This window comes from Amblyraja radiata, chromosome 5, assembly GCF_010909765.2.
Source record: "Amblyraja radiata isolate CabotCenter1 chromosome 5, sAmbRad1.1.pri, whole genome shotgun sequence".
NCBI classification, from domain to species: domain Eukaryota; kingdom Metazoa; phylum Chordata; class Chondrichthyes; order Rajiformes; family Rajidae; genus Amblyraja; species Amblyraja radiata.
The window spans coordinates 86,099,397-86,120,970 of NC_045960.1; the positions used below are offsets into that span (position 1 = coordinate 86,099,397).

At 41.5% G+C, this 21,574-nt stretch overlaps 1 protein-coding gene across 9 annotated transcripts in view; it reads left to right on the plus strand.

Moving 5' to 3' along the window:
- The window catches only part of myt1l (myelin transcription factor 1 like), a 438,397-nt gene that overhangs the window by 140,645 nt on the left and 276,178 nt on the right, over positions 1-21,574 (plus strand). For 8 of the 9 annotated variants that reach the window (XM_033021668.1, XM_033021673.1, XM_033021674.1 and 5 more), the window contains exons 3-5: positions 9,365-9,419; positions 9,600-9,633; positions 9,926-9,988. In XM_033021668.1, the coding sequence (XP_032877559.1) occupies positions 9,365-9,419; positions 9,600-9,633; positions 9,926-9,988 (152 nt within the window). Of the gene's footprint in view, positions 1-9,218; positions 9,420-9,599; positions 9,634-9,925; positions 9,989-21,574 lie in introns of those variants that run through there. The other variant, XM_033021671.1, reaches the window with a different exon arrangement.

Below are 21,574 nucleotides of genomic sequence, written 5' to 3' on the forward strand. Positions count from 1 at the left end.
AAATTCTTAAGGGGTTGGACAGGCTAGATGCAGGAAGATTGTTCCCGATTTTGGGGAAGTCCAGAACAAGGGGTCACAGTTTAAGGATAAAGGGGAAATCATTTAGGACTGAGATGAGAAAAACATTTTTTACACAGAGAGTGGTGAATCTCTGGAATTCTCTGCCACAGAATGTAGTTGAGGCCAGTTTATTGGCTATATTTAAGAGGGAATTAGATGTGGCCCTTGTGGCTAAAGGGATCAGGGGGTATCGAGAGAAAGCAGGTACAGGATACTGAGTTGGATGATCAGCCATGATCATATTGAATGGCGGTGCAGGCTCGAAGGGCCGAATGGCCTAGTCCTGCACCAATTTTTTATGTTTCTATGACGTTCAATGTCCTCAATGGCGTAGAGGTGAATTCAACAGCATCTTATCTTATAGAAGGATTGTTCAGAACCCTGATAACAGATGGGAAGAAACTGTGGCTGAGTCTGGTTGTGCACTTTTTAAGCTTCTGTACCTTCTGCAATCAGGAACAGGGAGAATAAGGAATGACCGGGGTCAAACAAGTCTTTTCCTCATTTTTCCAGGCACAAAAGCTCTTGTCCAAATACTCCATCATACCACTTGCCAATCTCATTTCCAAAATTCTCAATTCATCAAATGGTGTCTTTGTTCAGACCTCACAGCATTTCCCTGGATTTAATAATCCATACCCATCAATACCACCAATTTTCCTTTCAAAGTCCTTCAATTTTTCTGCATTCTTATCTCCTTTAAGTTCTTAAATCTGTCTTTTTAGTCATACATTGATGTGACTGTAGAGAAAACGTCACGAAATGGGATGATGGTGGATAGACATAATATAACATTTTTAAAGAATTTTCAATGGGAAGCACGGTGGTGGAGCTGGAAACATAGAAACATAGAAACATAGAAAATAGGTACAGGAGGAGGCCATTCGGCCCTTCGAGCCTGCACCGCCATTCAATATGATCATGGCTGATCGTCCACTATCAATAACCCATGCCTGCCTTCTCCCCATATCCCTTGACTCCACTAGCCCCTAGAGCTCTATCTAACTGTAGAGTGGGTGCCAGAGATCCCGGTTTGATCCTGACTAATGGTGCTGTCTGTATGGAGTTTTAATATTCTCCCCATGATCTTCGTGGGTTTTATCCGGAAAACACACTCCATAGACATACAGGTTTGTAGGCTTGGTATAAATGTAAATTGTCCCCATTGTATTTTGAATAGTGTAGATCACTGATTGGCATGGTCTTGGTGGGCGGAAGGGGCTATTCCTGCTCTGTATGTGTAAGCGAAACTAAAATAAACAAAACTTCATAAGCTTTTGCTTCAGCCAGATTTGGAATGTTATGTACTGTTCCCATCACCGCATTACAGGAAGGATATAGAGGCATGTCAGAGAGTGCAGAAAAGGTTTATCATCCAATATTGCCTGGATTAGAGAGTAGTAGCTATAAGGAGGCACTGTACATACTTGGATTGTTTTCTCTGAGTATCAGAGACTGAGGAGTGTTTTGTTTAGTTTGGAGATACAGCATGGAAACAGGCCCTTTGTCCCACTGAGTCCACGCCGACCATCGATCACCCGCTTACACTAGTTCTTTGTTATCCCATGTTTGCATCCTACACACCAGGGGCAATTTACAGAAGCCTATTAACCTACAAATCTGCATGTCTTTGGGATGTGGGAGGAAACCGGAGCACCCAGAGAAAACCCATGTGGTCACAGGGATAACATACAAACTCCACACAGACCAGGTCAGGTCAGGATCGAACCCAGGTCACTGGCACTGTGAGGCAGCAGCTCTACCGATGCGCCATTGTGCCACCCATAATAGGAATACCGGTATATAAAATTATAAGAAGCATTGATAGAATAGATAGCCAAAAACTTGTATGTAGGATAGTTGGTGTACAGGGATCGCTGGTCGGCGCAGACTCAGTGGGCTAAAGGGGCCGTTTCCATGCTGAATCTCATAAAGTAAAATCTCATGTGAATATTAGTTCGAAGTAATTAGGCAATTATAATAAATTGTCTTTTAAAATAGGGAAGCTATCCCATTTTTTGTTCTGCATGTAATACACTTCCCTCAGTTTTAATTTGAAATCATTTTACTCAGACCACTTTTTTAATGCGACGTTTTCCTGTTGGAATGTTTCATCTTGGTGGCAATTTTATTTAGGCAAATGGTGATGCTGATAAAAGTGGTTTGTTTTCAAACTTAAACTTTTATATGATCAGGGAGGGCTTGCCAGTATATTTCATCACAAGCCAACATTTCCTACATTGGTGCAAAAGTGACATTTGTAAAGAAGGTTCTGAGTGTTTTACAGAGGCTGTCATATTTGAACATGGGGTCACACAGCACGGCAACTGCTCCTTCAGCCAAGTCGACCATCAAGCACTCCACTGCACTAATCCTACAGCGATTCCATGCTACTTTCCACACTTTTCCATCAACTCCCCCCCCCTGCAATTTATGAGTCACCAACATGCAAGGAGGAATTTACAGTGGGCAATTAATCTATCAACCTGCACATATTTTGGAAGAGGAACAAAACTAGAACTTTTAGAGTGAACCTATTTAACCATCGAGAGAAAACTCCACACAGCTAGCACAGGTTTGGATTGAAGCTTGAAGACTGGAGGTGGGAAGCTGCAGCTCTGTGGCTGTGTCATTGTGTTTGCATATCATATCCAGAAAGCCATACCTCGAGTTTTCCTTAAGATGCAGTCTACGTTACGCAAGGGCCAAATGTGTTAAATGAGATGATGGTTTGACATAAATTTTCACTCAATTGAATGAAGTTTCAGACAAGGGAGTCCGCAATTGTTATATCTTTCCTTCTTGTTATGACTTCAGGACAACCAGTTGACTTAACTCCTGATTCCTACTTTAGTTTGGGTAATATTCAGTTAGGGTAATTAGGAATGGAGAATAAGTATCAGACTTGACAGCAACGATAATATCCTGCGAATTAATAAATAATAAAGAATCTGCAGGTGAAGTAGACCCCTATGACTTATTCTAAAATATATTTGTCAACTTAGTACAAAATAAATCTTCACATACCTTACCTTTTTCAAAGGTTAAAGTAAGCTGCACATTTTAGTTTGCCAGAGAAAAACAAGTTGTGATTGCCCATTTTCATCATTGTTTTTTAACAAACTAAACCTCAAAACAGTTCATTATGCTGTTGCAGAATAAATTGTCTATTGCATTTACATTCCAGTAAACCTTGAACATAGAACAGAGAACAGTACAGCACAGGAATGGGGCCTTTTATGCACAATATCTGTGCCGAACATTATGCCAAGCTAATTTCCTCTGCCTGCATGTTATCCATATCCCTCCATACCTGCATATCCATGTGCATATCGAAAAGTCTTTTACACACCACTATTGGATCTGCCTCCACCACCACCCCTGGCAGCACGTTACAGGAACCATCACGCACTGTGTAGATTACATGCCCTGCATAGCTCCTTTAAACTTTTCCCCTCTCACCTTCGAGCCATGCCCATAGTATTTGACGTTTCTGCCCTGGAAAAAAGATTCTGATCATCTACCCATTGAAGCCTGATAATTTGATATACTTCCATCAGGTCTCCCTTCAACCTCTGACACTCCAGAGAAAACAATTAAAGTTTGTCCAACTTCCCCTTATAGTTAACACTTTCTAATCCAAGAAGCATTCTGGTAAACCACTGGTAAACCTCTGCTGCACTCTCTCCAAAGCCTCCACAGTTTACTTGTAATGGGGTGACCAGAACTACACACGATACTCAAAATACAAATTAGAGTATTGCATTTAGATTAATATTCAAAGTTTTATAAAGCTACAATATGTCTTTCCGACTCTTATACTCCATTGCTTCCATCAATGAAAGCAAACATACCATATGCCTGCATTACTGCTCTATATATGTGTTGCCACATTTAAAGACCTATGGGCTTGGGGCCTACGATCCCTCTATCCATTAATGTGGGATGTTAGCCGTTGGGTTAGACTGAATAAGCTGGACCTTCTCCTTGGAATAGATTGAGTTGAGAAGAGATTTGATAGAAGTGTACAAGGTCATAGCAGGTGTAGATACAGTAAGTAAAAAGGAACCATTCTTATTTACAGATGGTTCAAGGAACAGGATAGATACATTTAAAAAATTGAAAAGATGCGGTAGAACTTTATTTTGCTTAAAAAGTAGTTATGAATCTGGAATTCACTACCTGTAGCAGTGATGGAAACAGAATCATTCAGAGCTCTCAGAAGGAAATGTAAGAGAATAATTTGTATGGGAAGGTGTACAGGAATGGGTTTACAGAATATCTCTACCAGTCATTGGTATAGATGTGTTAAAGAAGGAACTGCAGATGCTGGAAAATCGAAGGTACACAAAAATGCTGGTGAAACTCAGCGGGTACAGCAGCATCTATGGAGCGAAGGAGATAGGCAACGCTTCGGGCCGAAACCCTTCTTTAGAATATGTGACGGGCTGAAAGACCTTCTCTGTCATAACAATTATCTTATTCTATTCTGTATGGAAAGAACAGTAAATGAAACTGACATCAATCTGAATGATGGATCCGTTAAATGGACTGAGTAGTTCTGGGTAATATTGTACAATATATCCAAGAGTACTATTATCTGCTTGCATATTCTTAAGGATAATGGAAACTTAATCAGGAAAGTTTGCTTTCTAAAGTTCTGGCATCAGTTCCCTCAGCCTGTCCTCCATTCTTCTGATGGCTTGATTTGGTTCCAGGGGGCCTCTGTGTATTTTACAGACATGGGGATTCTCCTCGTGTGAATCTTGGTTGTGAATGTTGTGCGGCTTTCTCATCATTCAGCCGTCATGGCCAAGTCTGGTGCTTGCCTGGGCCAACAACTCTGCATGCACACCATCCCTGGGTTAACGGCGACCTTAGATTTACCACTGCAGATTTACCATTGGTGATTGGTTGAGATTGGTCAGCTCAATACAGATAAATTGTTCTCATTGAATCATAGAGTCATAGAGTGATACAGTGTGGAAACAGGCCCTTCTGCCCAACTTGCCTACACCAGCCAACATGTCCCAGCTACACCAGTCCCACCAGCCTGCGCTTGGTTCATATCCCTCCAAAATTGTCCAATCTATGTACCTGTCTAACTGTTTCTTAAACTCTGGGATAGTCCCAAACTCAACTACATCCTCTGGCAGCTTGTTCCATACACCCACCACCCTTTGTATGAAAAAGTTACCCCTCAGATTCCAATTAAATCTTTTCTCCTTCAACTTGAACCTATGTCCTCTGGTCCTTGAATCCCCTACTCAGGGAAGAGATTCTGTGCATCTACCCGATCTATGCCTGATTTTGTACACCTCTATAAGATCACCCCTCATCTTCCTGCGCATCAAGGAATAGAATTCCAGCCTACTCAACCTTTCCTTGGGAATCTTGGGACTTTCTGGCCTATATTCTTTCATGGTGCATTTAAATCCCAAAACTTAAGAACAATCCAATTCATGAAAGTAGAAGAAAATAGTAAGACATTGATCATAAATTGCATTCCGATATCAGTTCTTCAATAATTCACATGACATAGCTTTTTGTGCTTGTCGAGCCAGATAGATAGATTAGATACTTTATTATCACATGTGACATGTCACAGTGAAATTCTTTTTTTTTGCATTCCATACACAAAGTATGGAAAGAGTATCCATGTATTGGGGGCCGACAAAGTTACAAAGTATTAATTACTGTCCCCAATGGTACATCTTTGTTCTCTGCACCCCCACCTCCCCCCCACCCCCATCACGCCCGGTCCCATAATAAGGGCGCATTTTGTTCTTTGCGCCCTTCCCCATAATCAGGAAATGTTTGTAAATATACATCAAATATTAAAATTAAACTGCACCTTTGTTGCAATTTATGTTGGAATTCTGTTACATTCCGGAAGTGGCGGCGCTGCCCTAGCAGCTGCGGCTCGCCTGCAATCCGTCTGTCTTTTTCTTTTTCTCTTGCTTTCTTTTGACTTGTTGGAGCATGTTTTAGTTTATTTTTAGTTGCGTATGTGTGTGGGGGGGGGTGGGGGAAACTTGTCTCATCCTTCGGGTGGGATGCGACCTTTTCTCTGACGTATCCCCGCCTCCGTCTCCGTCTGCGCTGAGGCCTAATCGCGGAGCTGGCGGCCTCCAACTCGGGCCGACCTCGGGCTGACCTCGGGGCTCCGGGGGCAGAGCCAGGACTCACCATTGTGAAGCTGGCCGACTTCGGGGCTGTGGTGGCACTGCGGTGGGGGCCCGACTTAGGAGCCTCGGAGGCTTCGGCCGCGGGCCCAGTGGACGACATCGGGAGTTCGCAGGTCCCAGGTTGGTGACCGATTCTCTGGAGCTCCCGCAACAACAGCTTCGTCCGCTGGACTGGGGAGTGGCAGCTTCGTCCGACCCAGGCCGCGGAGTTTGAACCGGCCCGTTCGCGGAGCTCGGATTCGGCCGTGGGACTTACCATCACCCGGCGGGGGCCCAACTTCGAAAGCCTGGATCGCCTCAATGCAGAGGGAGAACAAGGAAGGAAGAGACAAGGACTTTAAGACTTTTGCCTTCCATCATAGTGAGGAGGTGTCTGGTAGACTCACTGTGGTGGATGTTAAACTGTGTTAATTGTGTGTTCTGTTATTTTATTCTCTGTCATGACTGCAAGGCACGTAATTTCATTCAAACCAAAAGTCTGAATGACAATAAAGGATACTTTATACTTTATACTTTATACTTCTTATTCTTGGATATATTGTACAATAGCACCGAGATGAGCGTAAAATGATTTTTTTGCTGCTCCAAATGCATGTACACTCGCGATTGCAGTATTCCAGCATAACCAGCAGTATGTGCAAGCCTCCGTATCCCTGAGCAGTATGTAGCTCCAAAGGTTTATTTGCTTACTTACCTTAGCCAATCCCTGATTCATCACTCATGCATTCTCAGTAGGCGTTGAGCCTGTCACATTTTTTTTCAACTGCTCTGGCTTCTCCAACTGTGGGAGGAAATGACCTCATTATTCTTACAGTTTGGTCGGAAAGAATTTCCTCCCTGGTGGCCTGCTGTAATTTCAGCAAGCTCCTGTGTGAGGATACTGGAATCTCACATAACACGATTTGTTTGTTTCAATCCAACCGCACAAAGGACATTTTAACCTTATAATAAAATATGAGTTTAATGCTATTCTTTATATTACAGATACCACTGGTCACTTTGTTGCAGAGGAAGTATTTTGCTGGAATGAAGCGTTATCTTGTAATGCACTATCCATTTTTTTCTGCCTCTCATGGTCACAACTAAATCCTTCATATGTTACCCGTTCTGGGCAACGTCACATTTTCCATCTGAAGTTTAACGTTCTATTTGCCTTAATAAAGGTGAGAGACTTTAACCTAGGCCCCTCCTTTGTCACTTCTTGAATCCAGTGTTGGCATTGAGTTGAGGATTTGGGTATTATTTAGATGTGTTCTGCGGGAGTGATGGCAATAAACAGAGCAACCCCCTTTGCTGTAATACTACGTCATTCTCATCTCTCACAGTAACTATCCTTGAGGTATTTTGTGCAATTCCTAAATTAGTGCCAATTATGGATGGATTTGCGCAACTGTGATACCAACCAGAAACTACATTTAAAATGGGCAAATTGAATTCAATCTTTACAACCAGCAAAAGAAGAGCCTTCAATCAAATCCATTCTTAGGCTGATTCCAGAAGCTATATTACCATCAGGACTGCAAATATATACATTGATAATTTTGAATAAAATAAAAGAGCATATTTATGAAAAAAAAAAGATTGAATTCATTTTTAACCATTGCTAATCAATGTCATCATTTGCATGCTTTTCAGTTTTTCATTTTTTTTTTCTAAATGTAGGAAATCTAGTGCTTCTTTGACTTCTTTTTGTTTCGAATAAACAGAAGCTGTACTAAAACCTCGGTATTTTTTTGTCAGAAACCAAATCTTGCAAAACCTATCTTCAGGTGGATCTCAGATGGAGGAGGAGTTGGGCACTTACTGGGTCAATAGCACAAAGAGATGGATGTACATTGGACAAAAGTGAACATGAGGAGCTAAGTGCATTATGCAGTGGTGGGGAACATGTTGCCAATACCCTGGGCTCATACCAAGGCTTCAGCAACCAGATACTTCATGGTGAACATCGATTCTCTGGTCTTGCATATATGTAAAAAGAACAACTGGTAAATGTTTTGGGGATAGTTTGTCCTCTTGCTAGATGTACTTGTGCATTAGGTTCTGATTGTAAACTGTTAACCAGGCTACCTGATTGGTGATACATTTCTGTGCCATCATCTCATTCTTCAAACTGATTTACAGTATATAATTACTTTACATATTCCTCAATGATTTCATTTCGAAGCAAGAGTTTCAAGTGCAAGGTTGAACAAAAGGAGCGATCCCAGTAGAGAAATATAAGGGCCTGTCCCACTTACGCTGATTTATTTCGGTGACTTGCCGGCACCCGTCATAGTCACAGCAGGTTGCCGAAAATTTTCAACATGTTGAAAATCCAGCAGCGACCAGAAAAAGGTACGACTCTTTGGGCAACTACTCACCACCAAACAGGCGTCACCCCGCGACATGTCGCGTAAGTGGGACAGGCGCTAAAGTGTATATTTATAAATGTCCACTGGTTATATCAAATATATTTTGTTGTATTGTTGTAAGAGCAGTTGCCTTTATGAGTCAACTAAGGGAAAGCCAATTTGATATTGAATTGTACCATCACCAAAGATATCATGCAGAGTGAAGGCAGAGTCATGGATTCTCCTTGATAAAATATTATTGCTGGATCCCTTTATAATGCAATTATATACTGGATCCCTTTATAATGCAATTAGATACTGGATCCCTTTATATTGCAATTAGATACACTGTATGGTTCTGAAACACTTGGCAGAATGTTTGAGTCCTTAATTAAGGAAGTTCATCTTTTAAATAGACTTGAGTAACCCTTTAATGTTTAATACTTGGGAGACTGTTGACATCTATCCTAATTAATTATATTGCAATCAATACTGTTGTTATCTTGATTTTAAAAAAAATACTAGCCCAGGAAAATATTGGATGGCAGCGTTGCATTAAAAACATCAAAGTCACATTTTTTTTTTTCAAGTGCAGACTTAACTTTTCTTGATGATTATAAATTACAGGACACATCCAAGTCATAAATTGTATTAGTTTTTTAGTGAATATAGGGAAGCTGAAAGAGGCTTGTTAATAAATCCTATAACACATTTTGACATGCTGCGTATGAAGGTCTGTGTGTGCTGGATAAGGACACTGAATGCCTACTAATCTGTTTTCAGATGGAGGCGGATGCAGACCAGAAGCGTCACCGCACACGTTCTAAAGGTATCCGAGGTAAGGCTATTGACTCAGTAAATCAGTCAAACCCCAGCTCAGGGTGACCTTCATCCACCAGAGCCTCTCTGCTTGTCTCATCCTGACTGTAGTTATCATGGCAACTTACTGGCTGTTATATATGAAGAACCAGGTAATTATAAGAGATGATAAACCTGTGTTGTTTTCATTTCTCCCCAGTCCCCATAGAACCTGTAATCCAAGAACTGTTCAGGTGAGTGCTCATTATGAAAACATTTCACCATATTCGCAATTCTAAAATGTCATGCATTTTTAACGGATAAAGCACATTGTCACTTGCTTTGGTGGTCAGCTTATATCTGGCTGCCCTGGAGAAACTGATTCTCCTGGGATTAGTTAATAAAGAAAATCCACTATTCAGCCTTCCTCTCCTCTTTATTTTCACTCTCTTTCTCCTACATGTACACTCACAGATGTGCACATGTTTGCACACATGAAACAGTATTCGTGACAATTATCACAATCAAGCTTTTTTCTTTTTTTAGTTGTCCAACTCCTGGCTGTGATGGCACAGGCCATGTTAGTGGGAAATACGCAAGGCACCGAAGGTAATTTGTGTGCTTCAATTTAATTATCTTTTCTCTGAATGCTGGATTGAGGCAAGTGCAATTAAAGTGTGATGTCTGAGTTCAGTGCTGCTAATGGTCCACCAATGCTGTCAAAGTATTTTATTTTAATGATGGGTAGCCCCACAAGTACACGTGAATGTCCTGTTCCTGGCACTTTGAAAATTGAATTCATTCTGGAAAAAGAACACAGCTGAATGTCTCCCTCAGACTGGGACAGACTCCTGGCAGGAACAATGGGGCTGCACTGGATTTGTCCATTGTAAAGCAAAGCAATTTTGTAATGGAGACAAAGAAAATGAGTACAAATTTAGTATAAAAATAGCAATGGACTGAAGTAGAGTAAGCAAACATGCATTGTCATGCAGACACACAAAGTGACAACAGTGAATATAATAACATCTTAATTAAACCCCTTAGATTTTAACAATTGCACTATGGTTTGACCCAAAATTGTAACAAAGATATGTGACTTGATTCATCCTTTTTGCTCTATGGACACACCTAGAAGTAATGTTTATGTTTGAAAATGTGATGGATGTGGAGGTGCTGTGTCTTTGTGCCACTGCCACTTGTGTTCTGTATTGAAGACAATCATTATGCCTGGTGCATGGCTCTAAAGGTTGCAGAAAATGTTCAACATATATTTATGCAGGGAAGAAGAGTCTACCTTGCACCTGGCCTTTAACATGAAGGAAAAATGAATGCATGAAGTAAATGTGGATAAATATAATATGTTTGGGATTTCTGCTTCTGATGTAAACTGCTGATTAACCAGCATCAGGGTGAAAATTCTGAGGCTGCTTTCTCATAAATAAAGCAGGGAAAAAAATGGATGATCTGATTGCACTGGCAACAAAAGGTATCTTTTCCAAAACAAAAACCCTTCCATTTTCACTTTAACATGCATGTTTGAAATGAGTTGTGAAATGAGTTGAGATTAACATTCTTAACGGTTTGATGGTTAAAAGCAAAACTCAATATTGGTGAAAGAAAGCTGGTGCAGAGACTCTGCCACTCTTCCCCTCCTCATCCATGCTATATAGCATGCAACAAAAGCTTTTCACTGTACCTCAGTACACGTGACAATAAACTGGACTGAACTAAACTATTGTGGAATGCGTGCAAGTTTCCTGTCAGGATTCAATTTAGTATTACTTGAACTGAGCAGTGTTTCCTGGTTCAGCTGTTTTAACTATGATTTAGTAGCATCAAGGTGATTGACCAAATGGGTGTTGCCCCTCTTTGAGAAATGGAAGAAGGAAACTGCAGCACACCATCTACACTGGTCCCAACTGCCTGCATTTGGCCCAAATCCCTCTAACCCTTTCCTATCCATGTACCTGTTCATTTTAAATGTTGTTATACATCCTGACTCAATTACCTCCACTGGCAGCTTGTTTCATATATTGTGAAATATATGACATAGGTTGGACAGGCTAGATGCAGGAAGATTGTTCCCGATGTTGGGGAAGTCCAGGACAAGGGGTCACAGTTTAAGGATAAAGGGGAAATCCTTTAGGACCGGGATGAGGAAAACATTTTTCACACAGAGAGTGGTAAATCTCTGGAACTCTCGGCCACAGAAGTTAGTTGAGGCCAGTTCATTGGCTATATTTAAGATGTGGCCCTTGTAGCTAAAGGGATCAGGGGGTATGGAGAGAAGGCAGGTACAGGATACTGAGTTGGATGATCAGCCATGATCATATTGAATGGTGGTGTAGGCTCGAAGGGCCGAATGGCCTATTCCTGCACCTATTTTCTATGTTTCTATGTTTCTATGTCAACCACCTTCTGGAGGAAAATGTTGCTCCTCAGGTTCCTATTAAATGTTTCCCCTCTCACCTTAAACTTATGTCCTCTGGTTCTTGATTCCCTGGCTCTGGGTAAAAGACTCTGTACATTCATCCTATCTATTCCCCTCATGATCTTATACGCCTCTATAAGATCATCCCGCAGCTTCCTGTGCTTCAAGGAGTGAAGTCCTAACCTACCCAACCTCTTCAGATACCTCAGGCACTCATGTCCTGTTCTACATTTGCCTTTGGAAAATAGAAAGAAATGTGACTGAGTTGGAAGGGCAGTGGGCAAATCTGACATGAGGAGAGATGAGAATATTGAATCATAACTGTTGTTGCTTTAAAGAGGAAAATGCGGAGTGACAGAGCAGATAAGAATATGGAGACAGGGCTGACTAATGAGCAATATATCCTGCTGCAACCCACATTTTCAGAACCCTTGTCTGAAGTTATTTTTATTGCCAGCAGTTTATATTTTTTTCTTTCTCAGAATAATGAGCTCTCTTGGATGACATGCACATTTTACCCTTTGTTGTGGGAAAGTGACATACCTCCATTCCTTCTCAAACTCAAGTTTAACATCACAGCACACGAATCCGAGTCTGCAGAAGGGTCCTGATTCGAAACATTGTCTGTACATTCCTCCACAGATGCTGCCTGACCTGCTGAGGTTCTCCAGCACTTTGTGCTATGCTTAACAGTCTGAAGAAGTGTCTCGACCCAAAACGTCACCTATCCATGTTCTCCAGTGATGCTGCCTAACCCGCTGAGTTACTCCAGCACTTTGTGTCCTTTTGATCATAGCAACCTGATTCATCTGATCATCCCTTCTAATCCTGGCTCCATTTTGTTCTGGATCTTGTTATGTTACCTTGCTTAACCATTAAACATCTGTTGCTGGCCAATTAAATGTCTTAATATGGAGAGTACATTTGCTGGAATCTGAGTCTTAATTGATGGTGCAGACATTAATGACCTGATGCAGGTAAATATGGTGGCACAGTGTCAGGATGGTCTTTCTGACGGGAAGTGGAGGAACTAAGCTGTATAACGACTGTAGGTTTTTTTAATTTAAAATGGAAAATTCTACGTATGTTCTTCTATTGCTGTGTTAACTGCTGCTGAAACAGTGGGTGAATGGCGTGGACTCCTTCTGTAAATTTTCCTGAAGTGCACTGTCCCAGGAAGCCCTACTTTAATCACATTCCGAGTTATTCCAATTATATTCTGAAGAAGGGTCTCGACCCGAGACATCACCCATTCCTTCTCTGCAGAGATGCTGCCTGTCCCGCTGAGTTACTCCAGCTTTTTGTTTCTATATATGGTTTAAACCAGCATGTGCAGTTCATTCCTACACACCAAGTCAATTGATATTTTTAAAGCAGAGATAGATATATTCTTGATTAGTACGGGTATCAGGGGCTATGGGAAGAACGCAAGAGTATGGGGTTAGGAGGGAGAGATAGATCAGCCATCATTGAATGGCGGAGTAGGCTTGTTGGGCTGAATGGCCTAATTCTGCTCCTATCGCTTATGAACTTACGGACCATTGGCCCTGTGCCATGGGTTAAGATCCCACCATGTCAGCAAGAGAATTTATATACAAATAAGTAAATAAACCCAGCTGTATCTAGCATTAATACCTTTTTTTGTGTATTATTATGAGAATCGCTCTGGCTCACTGTTATCTTTCAGGGAAATAAGTTGTTCATCTCTACCTGGTCTGGCCTATTTCTGACTGCTCTGGTTTGAAAGCAAAATGCTGCAGAGACTGGGAAGCTGATTTAAAAACTGAAAACATTGGAAGTGCTCAGTAGGCTAGCAACATTATGCAGAGAGAAACAGAGCTAATGTTACAACTCGATCACATTTCATCAGAACTATTAATGTGGTTGATTCTTAACTGCTGTCTTAGTTCAGGGGTAGTTTGGGATGGACACAAAATTACTGCATTGTCATTGATATCCACATCCTATAAACCAATAATCTGAAAAACAAATACAATTTGAACCGGAGTTGGGATAGCCTTGTTTTGACATGCGCAGAGCTGCACGGAGGGTGTGCTTTGCAAGTGAGATCAATCATGCAGCTTGTGGAAACTCTATTGTTCAATTCTCTCAAGGCAGATTACTTCAAATATGATGTGGCATAGGCATTCGTTTGTTACGGAATGCACATATATTTCAGAGCATTTTACCTTTCTCTCATACTCCTTGTAATTAAATCTGATGTTCCTTTGCCAGATTTTTGTTTAGAATTTACTGGCTTAGATGTCGCTTCTCTGGCTTCCCATTTATGTTCTTCTCTAAATTATTTTGTGTTAATATTTGTACCTAGTTTAATTAACAATGCCCATGTATATTTGGTGCTTTCCCTTGCTGAACAGAGTGCAACATATTTATTTGTGCTCATGCTTTCCCAGCTCAGACATTGTTTTAGAGCGTCAGGAACAGCAGCATTTTCCCTGGAAACTGAACATGCCTGGGCTACGGCATATCCCATACTGGAAAAGGGAATTCTCCATTAGCTTACACTTTGATTATTGCACCCAAGCTTACATTAAAAATAAAATCTGAAGTCTCTCTTCAATGAATTGTACAGCATGATGCAAAATATCAACTTTAATTATGGTGAGAACAAAAGCAGCTGGCAATATTTAATGAAGAATATTTTTCTCTTATAAAGCATGACTTGAGGATGCATCAAAGAATCTTGTAACTAATTAAGTGGCTTTTCTAAAATAAATCTACCTGCCAATTGGTCAGGTTAGTTAACAAGATACCAGGAACTATATTTAGTTACCAATCATATAATATGTTCATTATAGGTAGACACAAAATGCTGGAGTAACTCAGCAGTACAGGCAACATCTATAGAGAGAAGGAATGGGTGACATTTCGGGTCGAGACCCTTCTTCAGTCATCTTCGTCACCTTCTTCTTCTTGCGTATGATGTGCACAGCCTAAAGTTGCAGGATAACTTGGTCTATTTGATCTTATTTGATTGTGCATACCAGGTTGATTGCATTAGTCAAAACAGGGAGGACCACGTGAAGGTTGCAATCTCCCATCCCCTTCGTCACCCATTCCTTCTCTCCAGAGATGTTGCCTGCCCCGCTGAGTTACTCCAGCATTGTGTGTCTACCTTTGTTTAAACCAGCATCTGCAGTTCTTTCCTACACAATGTGTTTATTATGTCTGTTAAACAAAACACAAAGGAGAACTTCCTGCTCTGTTTCGAAATCTGCTGCAAATTTGTTTAGATCCACCTGAGAGCGCAGAGAGGGGCTCCATTTAATGTTTGCTCTGAAGTCTGGCACCTTTCTACTGAAACAGCAGCCCCTGAGTCCTGCACTGTGTCATGATGCATTGCATAGTCATCCTTGTAACTATTCCTTCTCGGCCAAACCCAAACTTAACACTCGGAAACTGCAGCAGAGGCACAAAAAGAAGCAGAGGAGTCACCTATAATACCATCCTCCAATTTTCCTTTCCCTTTAACTCACTTGAAAGGAAAATTGAGTAGCTTGCATAACAGAATCCAATGTTCACTTTGTTCCTTTTTTACCTCTTTCTAATCCACGTGTTCTGGTTATATAATCATCCCCAGGGAGAGTGCTTTATGATTGAAAGTCAAGTCCTAGTTTTATTATCTTGTGATCTTGCCCATTTATAATTAGGCCTATTGATTTATATGACATAATAAGTAAAATTCCTTTTTATCCAATAGTATGTATCTGGCTTTGTCATTTTCCTATTTTCTTTAAGTGGCATGTTGTGGTCCTTTGCTATCGGTTGTGTGAGGTGGATCATAGTTAAGAAAGGACAGTCAGACAGGGTTGTGTGATGGAGATGTATACATCAAAAAATATTCAAGAATTTTGTTTGATTGCTTACTGAAATCAATAATTATTTACTGAGGTCTTTCACGTATGGTAGAATTTACAAAAGTGTAGATTGCACATGGTCTATAATATTTGGTGGCTTAATGGACAATGGTTTGTGTTGTAATAGGAGGAATGCAACTCTGGTTATCTTAGTCTTTTTACTAAATGATCATTGGCTCTGATATATACCATTTCTGTTTTGTGTCTGCTGCTGACGGCAGCAATAAGCATTTGTGTCTTAGGTTGACTACATCCAAGGCAAAGACTGTGGCCTCAATACTATTCTGCGACTAATTTGTTTTTCTTTCACTTGAAATCATTATCTCTTACAGCTCTGACAGCCATGTAAAAGAGAAGGTATGTTTGTTCTTCAATTTTTTTTTCGAACTGAAAGCTGGACATTCAGAGTGATGAAAACAGGCTGCAGCTTTAGTTCACTGTACTTCTGCACTCTCGCAGTTATTTTGCCATTACTGAATTTTGAAAACAAAGGTAGAATTTGTTGAAATTAGAATGAGAATTAAAAAGATGGATTCAAATCAAATTCCTGAACTATTCACTTCAACAGATAATAAAAGTCTGGAATATCAGTAATTCTTAGTATTTATGGTAAAAAAATTAATTCATGGTTATTCATCAGTTTAAAGCAGTTTACTTGCATTCCTGAAGGTGTTTTGAAACATGGATTTCTCATAGTTTTTGTTTTAGTTAAAAATAATTGTTTGGACTGTATCTTCTACTGTGTTCTCAAATTGATTGTGTAGCTCATCAATAGGTAGCGTTTACCATTTTGTTTTGGCTGTTATTGTGGTGGAATGACACAGGGATTATAATAAACTTTAATTAATATTTTGAGTTCTGTAGAAAGATATTGCTTAAAATCTTATGGAATATTTCCCCTCTGGATGCTGATAGACCAGTTGCAGCATTTTCTCTTTTGTTTCCTTTTGTCTCTTTTACAAATAATTTCTGCTGTGACCCGAGGAGCTCTTCATAAAAGGAGTACATGTTGGGGGAATTAGTTGTCCCACTTGGGCTTCTACTTCCTGGCTATACTAATTCCAACTATTTTTATGTGTTTCTAGTTTTTGTCAAACACTTCCATTTTAAACGAGGACTGCAGTTGTGGGTGATTCCATGTTCAGTGCTTGAATCAATAAAAAATATGGCTATCAAGTCCTTTGTTCTTATTTCTGTAAGCATTAGCACTGGCATGTCTGCTCACACCACAATAATGTTTTCAGTGAGCAGTTAAAAAAAAGGTAGGTTAGATATTCAGCATCTGCTAACTGCTAACCTTTTCAACAATGGCCAGTCTGATTCTTTTTTTATTGCTCTTCTAAAGTGTTCCCTGTCTTGTGCAATAATAATTTATTACTTCCCAACATCAACTATGTATCTTTGGCAACCCGTGAAAATCAGATTTTTATGAATAGTTTCTCATAAAGCAATGAAACATAATAAACTCTGAGGGTATATAAAATTGGTCATTTCTCTCTCTTGATAAAATAATTATTCAATAATCCCTGGCCTATATTGCTGTATTTTATTCAAATTTATTTTTATTTTGTGTACCTTTTCACCCACCAGTTTGATTGCCATGGCTGCTGCAGTGGGTGAATAATTGCCTGTCGTAGCAGGAGCATGTTCTGGAACTAAAGTCGAGTGCTTTCTTCGTGATGTATGCCTCATTTGGATTCAGCCGGCAGCCTAGGGGCTGTATTATTCATGCCTTGACAGATAGCACTCACTAAAAGCATTGGACTAGGGCCAGGTACTGGCAAGGAGATTCTGGAACATTGCACCTTACTACTCAGAGTATCATCTACAAAATGAAAGCTGCTTCATTTCCGCAGCTATGTTACCATGATAAAAAAATATATAAAAAATACAATTTGTATTCACCAAATGATGTACAAAATTGTGGGCTTTTTTTTGCAGCATGCTTGGATTAAGATTTTTAACAACATTTTCTGCTTTTAATTGCAAGGCTTATGTTTAATTAGTAAGTCACCACAAGTGAAAAATGAAGATTCACATGAATGCATGTAACACAATGCAGTGACACTGAATTCACTAATTAATGTATGACTGCTGTACGGCAGAATGCACTGTGGGATATTTATTAGAAATGCAGTGCCTATGCTAGGGACAGTTTTAAGTTCTATTTCCCTCCCCTGTGATTTTTCTGAACCACATTAATGTAATCCTGCATCTGTTATCATTATCTTGGACAAAAAAAAAATCTCAATTAAATATTAGATTTATCTTCCAGCTACAGAGCAGAGATTTTAAATAATTGTGAGCTTAAAAGCTACTGCATTTTTCACTTATTTCAGAAGGACGAAAGTTTGCAGTTTAAATAGGTACAAAGAGAATTCTGAATATACCGAGTATCACAAAGGTTCTCTATGTTATAAGATGCATGACCTTATTTATGCTGTTTTCCCTTCCAAATACTTGTATTTCCTGGTTTAACCCTGCAAGTGGTTAGTTCTTTTCAGTCTTCCCTCATCAGATATTTAAAATCTCACCCTATCTCACACCTCATTGCTTTTCACTCCCCTTTTCCTGAAGCCATGGTTTATTTTTTGGGCACATTTCCTCCAGCTCCAACTTGCTCGGGCTTACCAAGTGGCTACTTGTCATGTGCAATATTCAAGTGCAGGCAGACGACACAAAATACCACAGCCTTCAGCATCAGTTTACAGACCCACATTTCAAGTCAGAGTCGTGGACTGATGTGGAGGAGCAGAAACCCTGAATATGTTTCCCTCTCTCCCCTGGGCTTGGTGCCAGTGAAACCAGCTGCAGCTGCCCTCGGTCAGATGAGTGATAACTGGAGAGTGGCTTCATTAAATTCTGTAGTGTGCACATTGAGCCACCACTAAAGTCGTTTTGGTTTTAATAGAGTGCCTGATGTGTCCATCAAATCTCCCATTCAGGATCTCAACCTGAAACATCGCCAATTCCTTCCCTCCATCGGTGCTGCCTCACCCACTGAGTTTCTCCATCATTTTTCGTCTACCTTCGATTTTTCCAGCATCTGCAGTTCTTTCAATATCCATTCAGGATATTGGTTCCTTTCCAGTTCAGGTTCAACACAACCCACACTGAGCAGTTGGTGGATGTATTAAGCCCTTCATTCAGCTACCACTCTTCTTTTGCAGCCCGTCCCATGGAAGTGCTCGCCTGAAACCTCTGCAGCAGAAGTTAAGTGTGGCAATGCCTCCTGGGTTTCAATCGTGTCATTGCTCCTTGACAACGGGCACCCATTTGCAGATCCTGTGCCTAAGCAAAGCAAGTGTGAAAGCGAGATATGGCATTTGTCATCGTCTCTGTCTTCTTCATCGGTCATCCATCACCATCTGGCCCAATTGCAGTTCCTGGCTACCTGGCAGCTCAGAGTTAAGGCTTACACCATCTGCCACTTATAAATCAGGAAATAAATGTCTGATGAAGGATAAATGGGATATGATAATGGAAGATTAGGTGGAGTGTCAACGTTTTCTGTTGATGGAAAGATGCTGCAGGCAACAGCCTCGGGCAATCGCTGCAGGGAGGAGAGTCAGCTCTGCTTGATCAACGGTACAATGGGCATTGACCTGAATCTGGCGCCCACCTGTCTACTGACGCCGACTTCTTGTTCTCTAAGGGAGAGGGAAGAGGAGGTGAGTAATGTATTAACACGAGGTGCTCTGTGAAAACCTTGACATGTGGATGTAAGACTGGCAGCAGAATATTGGTGGGATGAACAGGTGCATGCAAGATATGACTCCAAATTAATAGAAATTGTAATTAAGTGGATGAAATGAATGTGGCCCATTGAGCAAAGTCTGAGGAAAGACACAAAATGCTGGAGTATCTCAGCGGGTCAGGCAACATCCCTGGAGAAAAGGAATAGTTAACATTCCGGGCCAAGACCCTTCTTCAGACTGAGCGCCAGGAGAGAGGAATACGAGAGATATAGAAGGTACATGGAACAAATCAATGAAATATGCAAAAAGCAACGATTTGATCAAGGAAAGGTGGAGCCCACACTCCGCTGACCCTCTCCCCTCCACCGATCACCAGCAGGCCGGAACCGCCACCCCACTCGAGCTCCAGGCTCAGCTCCAGGCCCACAGCCTCCACGCTGTAGACTCCAGCACCACCATGTAGGATCGACTGAATCCTATGATAGAAAGCAAAGAACAAACGACACTTAGCTGAGCCAGACACCATGTGCCCTGTTTATTCCAGAAGCCCCTTTTACCTACATTCTCACCCGTCATAACCCGTGTGCAGAGAAGGCCAATTAGTGCGTCTGACCTTGGAGTTGTTGTTGAGCTCATGTGGCTGGACCTTCCCGTGACGCTGCTGGCCAGTTGCCAGCGGTGACAGGCTGTATGCAAAAACAACGTGGGCATGAAGGCGACGCAGCTCCCCCCTCAGCCACCGAGTCATACAAGGTGGCGACTGCCTGGTTTTGGCCTGCCCCGTGCTGGTCTGGCAGGTTGATTTTACAGCTCGATCGTGTTTGGTACTGCAGTGTGGGAGGTTTTTGATTGGAAGTGTTGGGGTCTTGTGACTTTGCTGGTTCGGTGGGTGAGGTGGTCGGTTGGTTTTCGATGTATGCTGGCCGACGGATACGGTGTCAGTTTTTCCGTTCCGGTAGATCACAAAACTTTTGGGTAGGCGTTGGATGACTTGGTAAGGGCCATCGTATGCTTGCTGAAGAGATCGGCGGACGGCGTCGTGTCGGACCAAAACATGTTTGCAGCGTTGGAGGTCAGCAGGCACGTAGACCATTGCAAGTGTTCCCGCTGTGCATTATCCGGCGTTACTGTTGTTGCAATAACCACAGTCACCTGCAGCGCAGTGGTTGTCTCCATGACAATGCTGGCCTGTTTTGCGAGCTCATCTATACTGGCCGATTCAAACATACCTATCAGATGCCCCTGCACCTGAGTATGCATGCAGCGGAGAAACTTCTGTTTCCAGACATCGCCGTCAATCTTTTCGTCTACCGCCATCGTGCGCCATCTACGCAGCATTTGTGATGGCCTCCTATCGCCAAGAGTATCATCCCCCAGCAGCTCCGAAAAGCAGGCTTGCTTCGAGGCCTGCGTCTCTCCAAGATCGCGGATTTAAGCACTTTGTATGGCGTCATTCCTTCAGGATTAAGGAGCACGTCCTCTATTTCCCATGCGATCTGCTCTGGAAGACGAGCTGCTGGGAACCCGAATTTGTCCGTTGGCACGTGACATTGAGGGAGTGAAATCGAGCTTCTAGTGTTGAAAACCACTTTCTTGCGTTGGCTATCAAAAAAGTTGGGGCGTCGAGATTTACTTCATCGACTGACACAGTGTCAGTTTTATCGTCATACATTTCGTGAGTAAGTGAAAGGTTGCGTCTAGCAACGGGGTCACCAGTTGTAGATTTACTGAATCCCACAGAAGAGCAAAGAACAAACGACACATAGCTGAACCAGACACCTTGTGTCACGTTTATTCCAGAAGCCCCTTTTACCTACATTCTCACCAATCATAACCTGCGTGCAGATCAGGCCAACTAGTGAGTCTGACCTTGGAGTTGTTATTGAGCTCTTATGTCTGGACCTTCTCGTGAGGCTGCTGGCGAGTTGCCAGCGGTGACAGGCTGTATGCAAAACCAACGCGGGTGTGAAGGCACCACAACCACTCCAGCAGGCCGTCTAATGGCCGCAAATTATAGGATGTGGCACATGAATACCAACTTGTCAACCTTAACCACTCTTGGGAGATCATTGAACTTTCAGATCCTTGGAGATTTGATTCCTTGCATTGGCGCTTGAAGCAATTATCCTCAGAGAATTTGACTGGAATCCACGTAAGCGCCACCTTCCCACTTTCTAAACTCAGA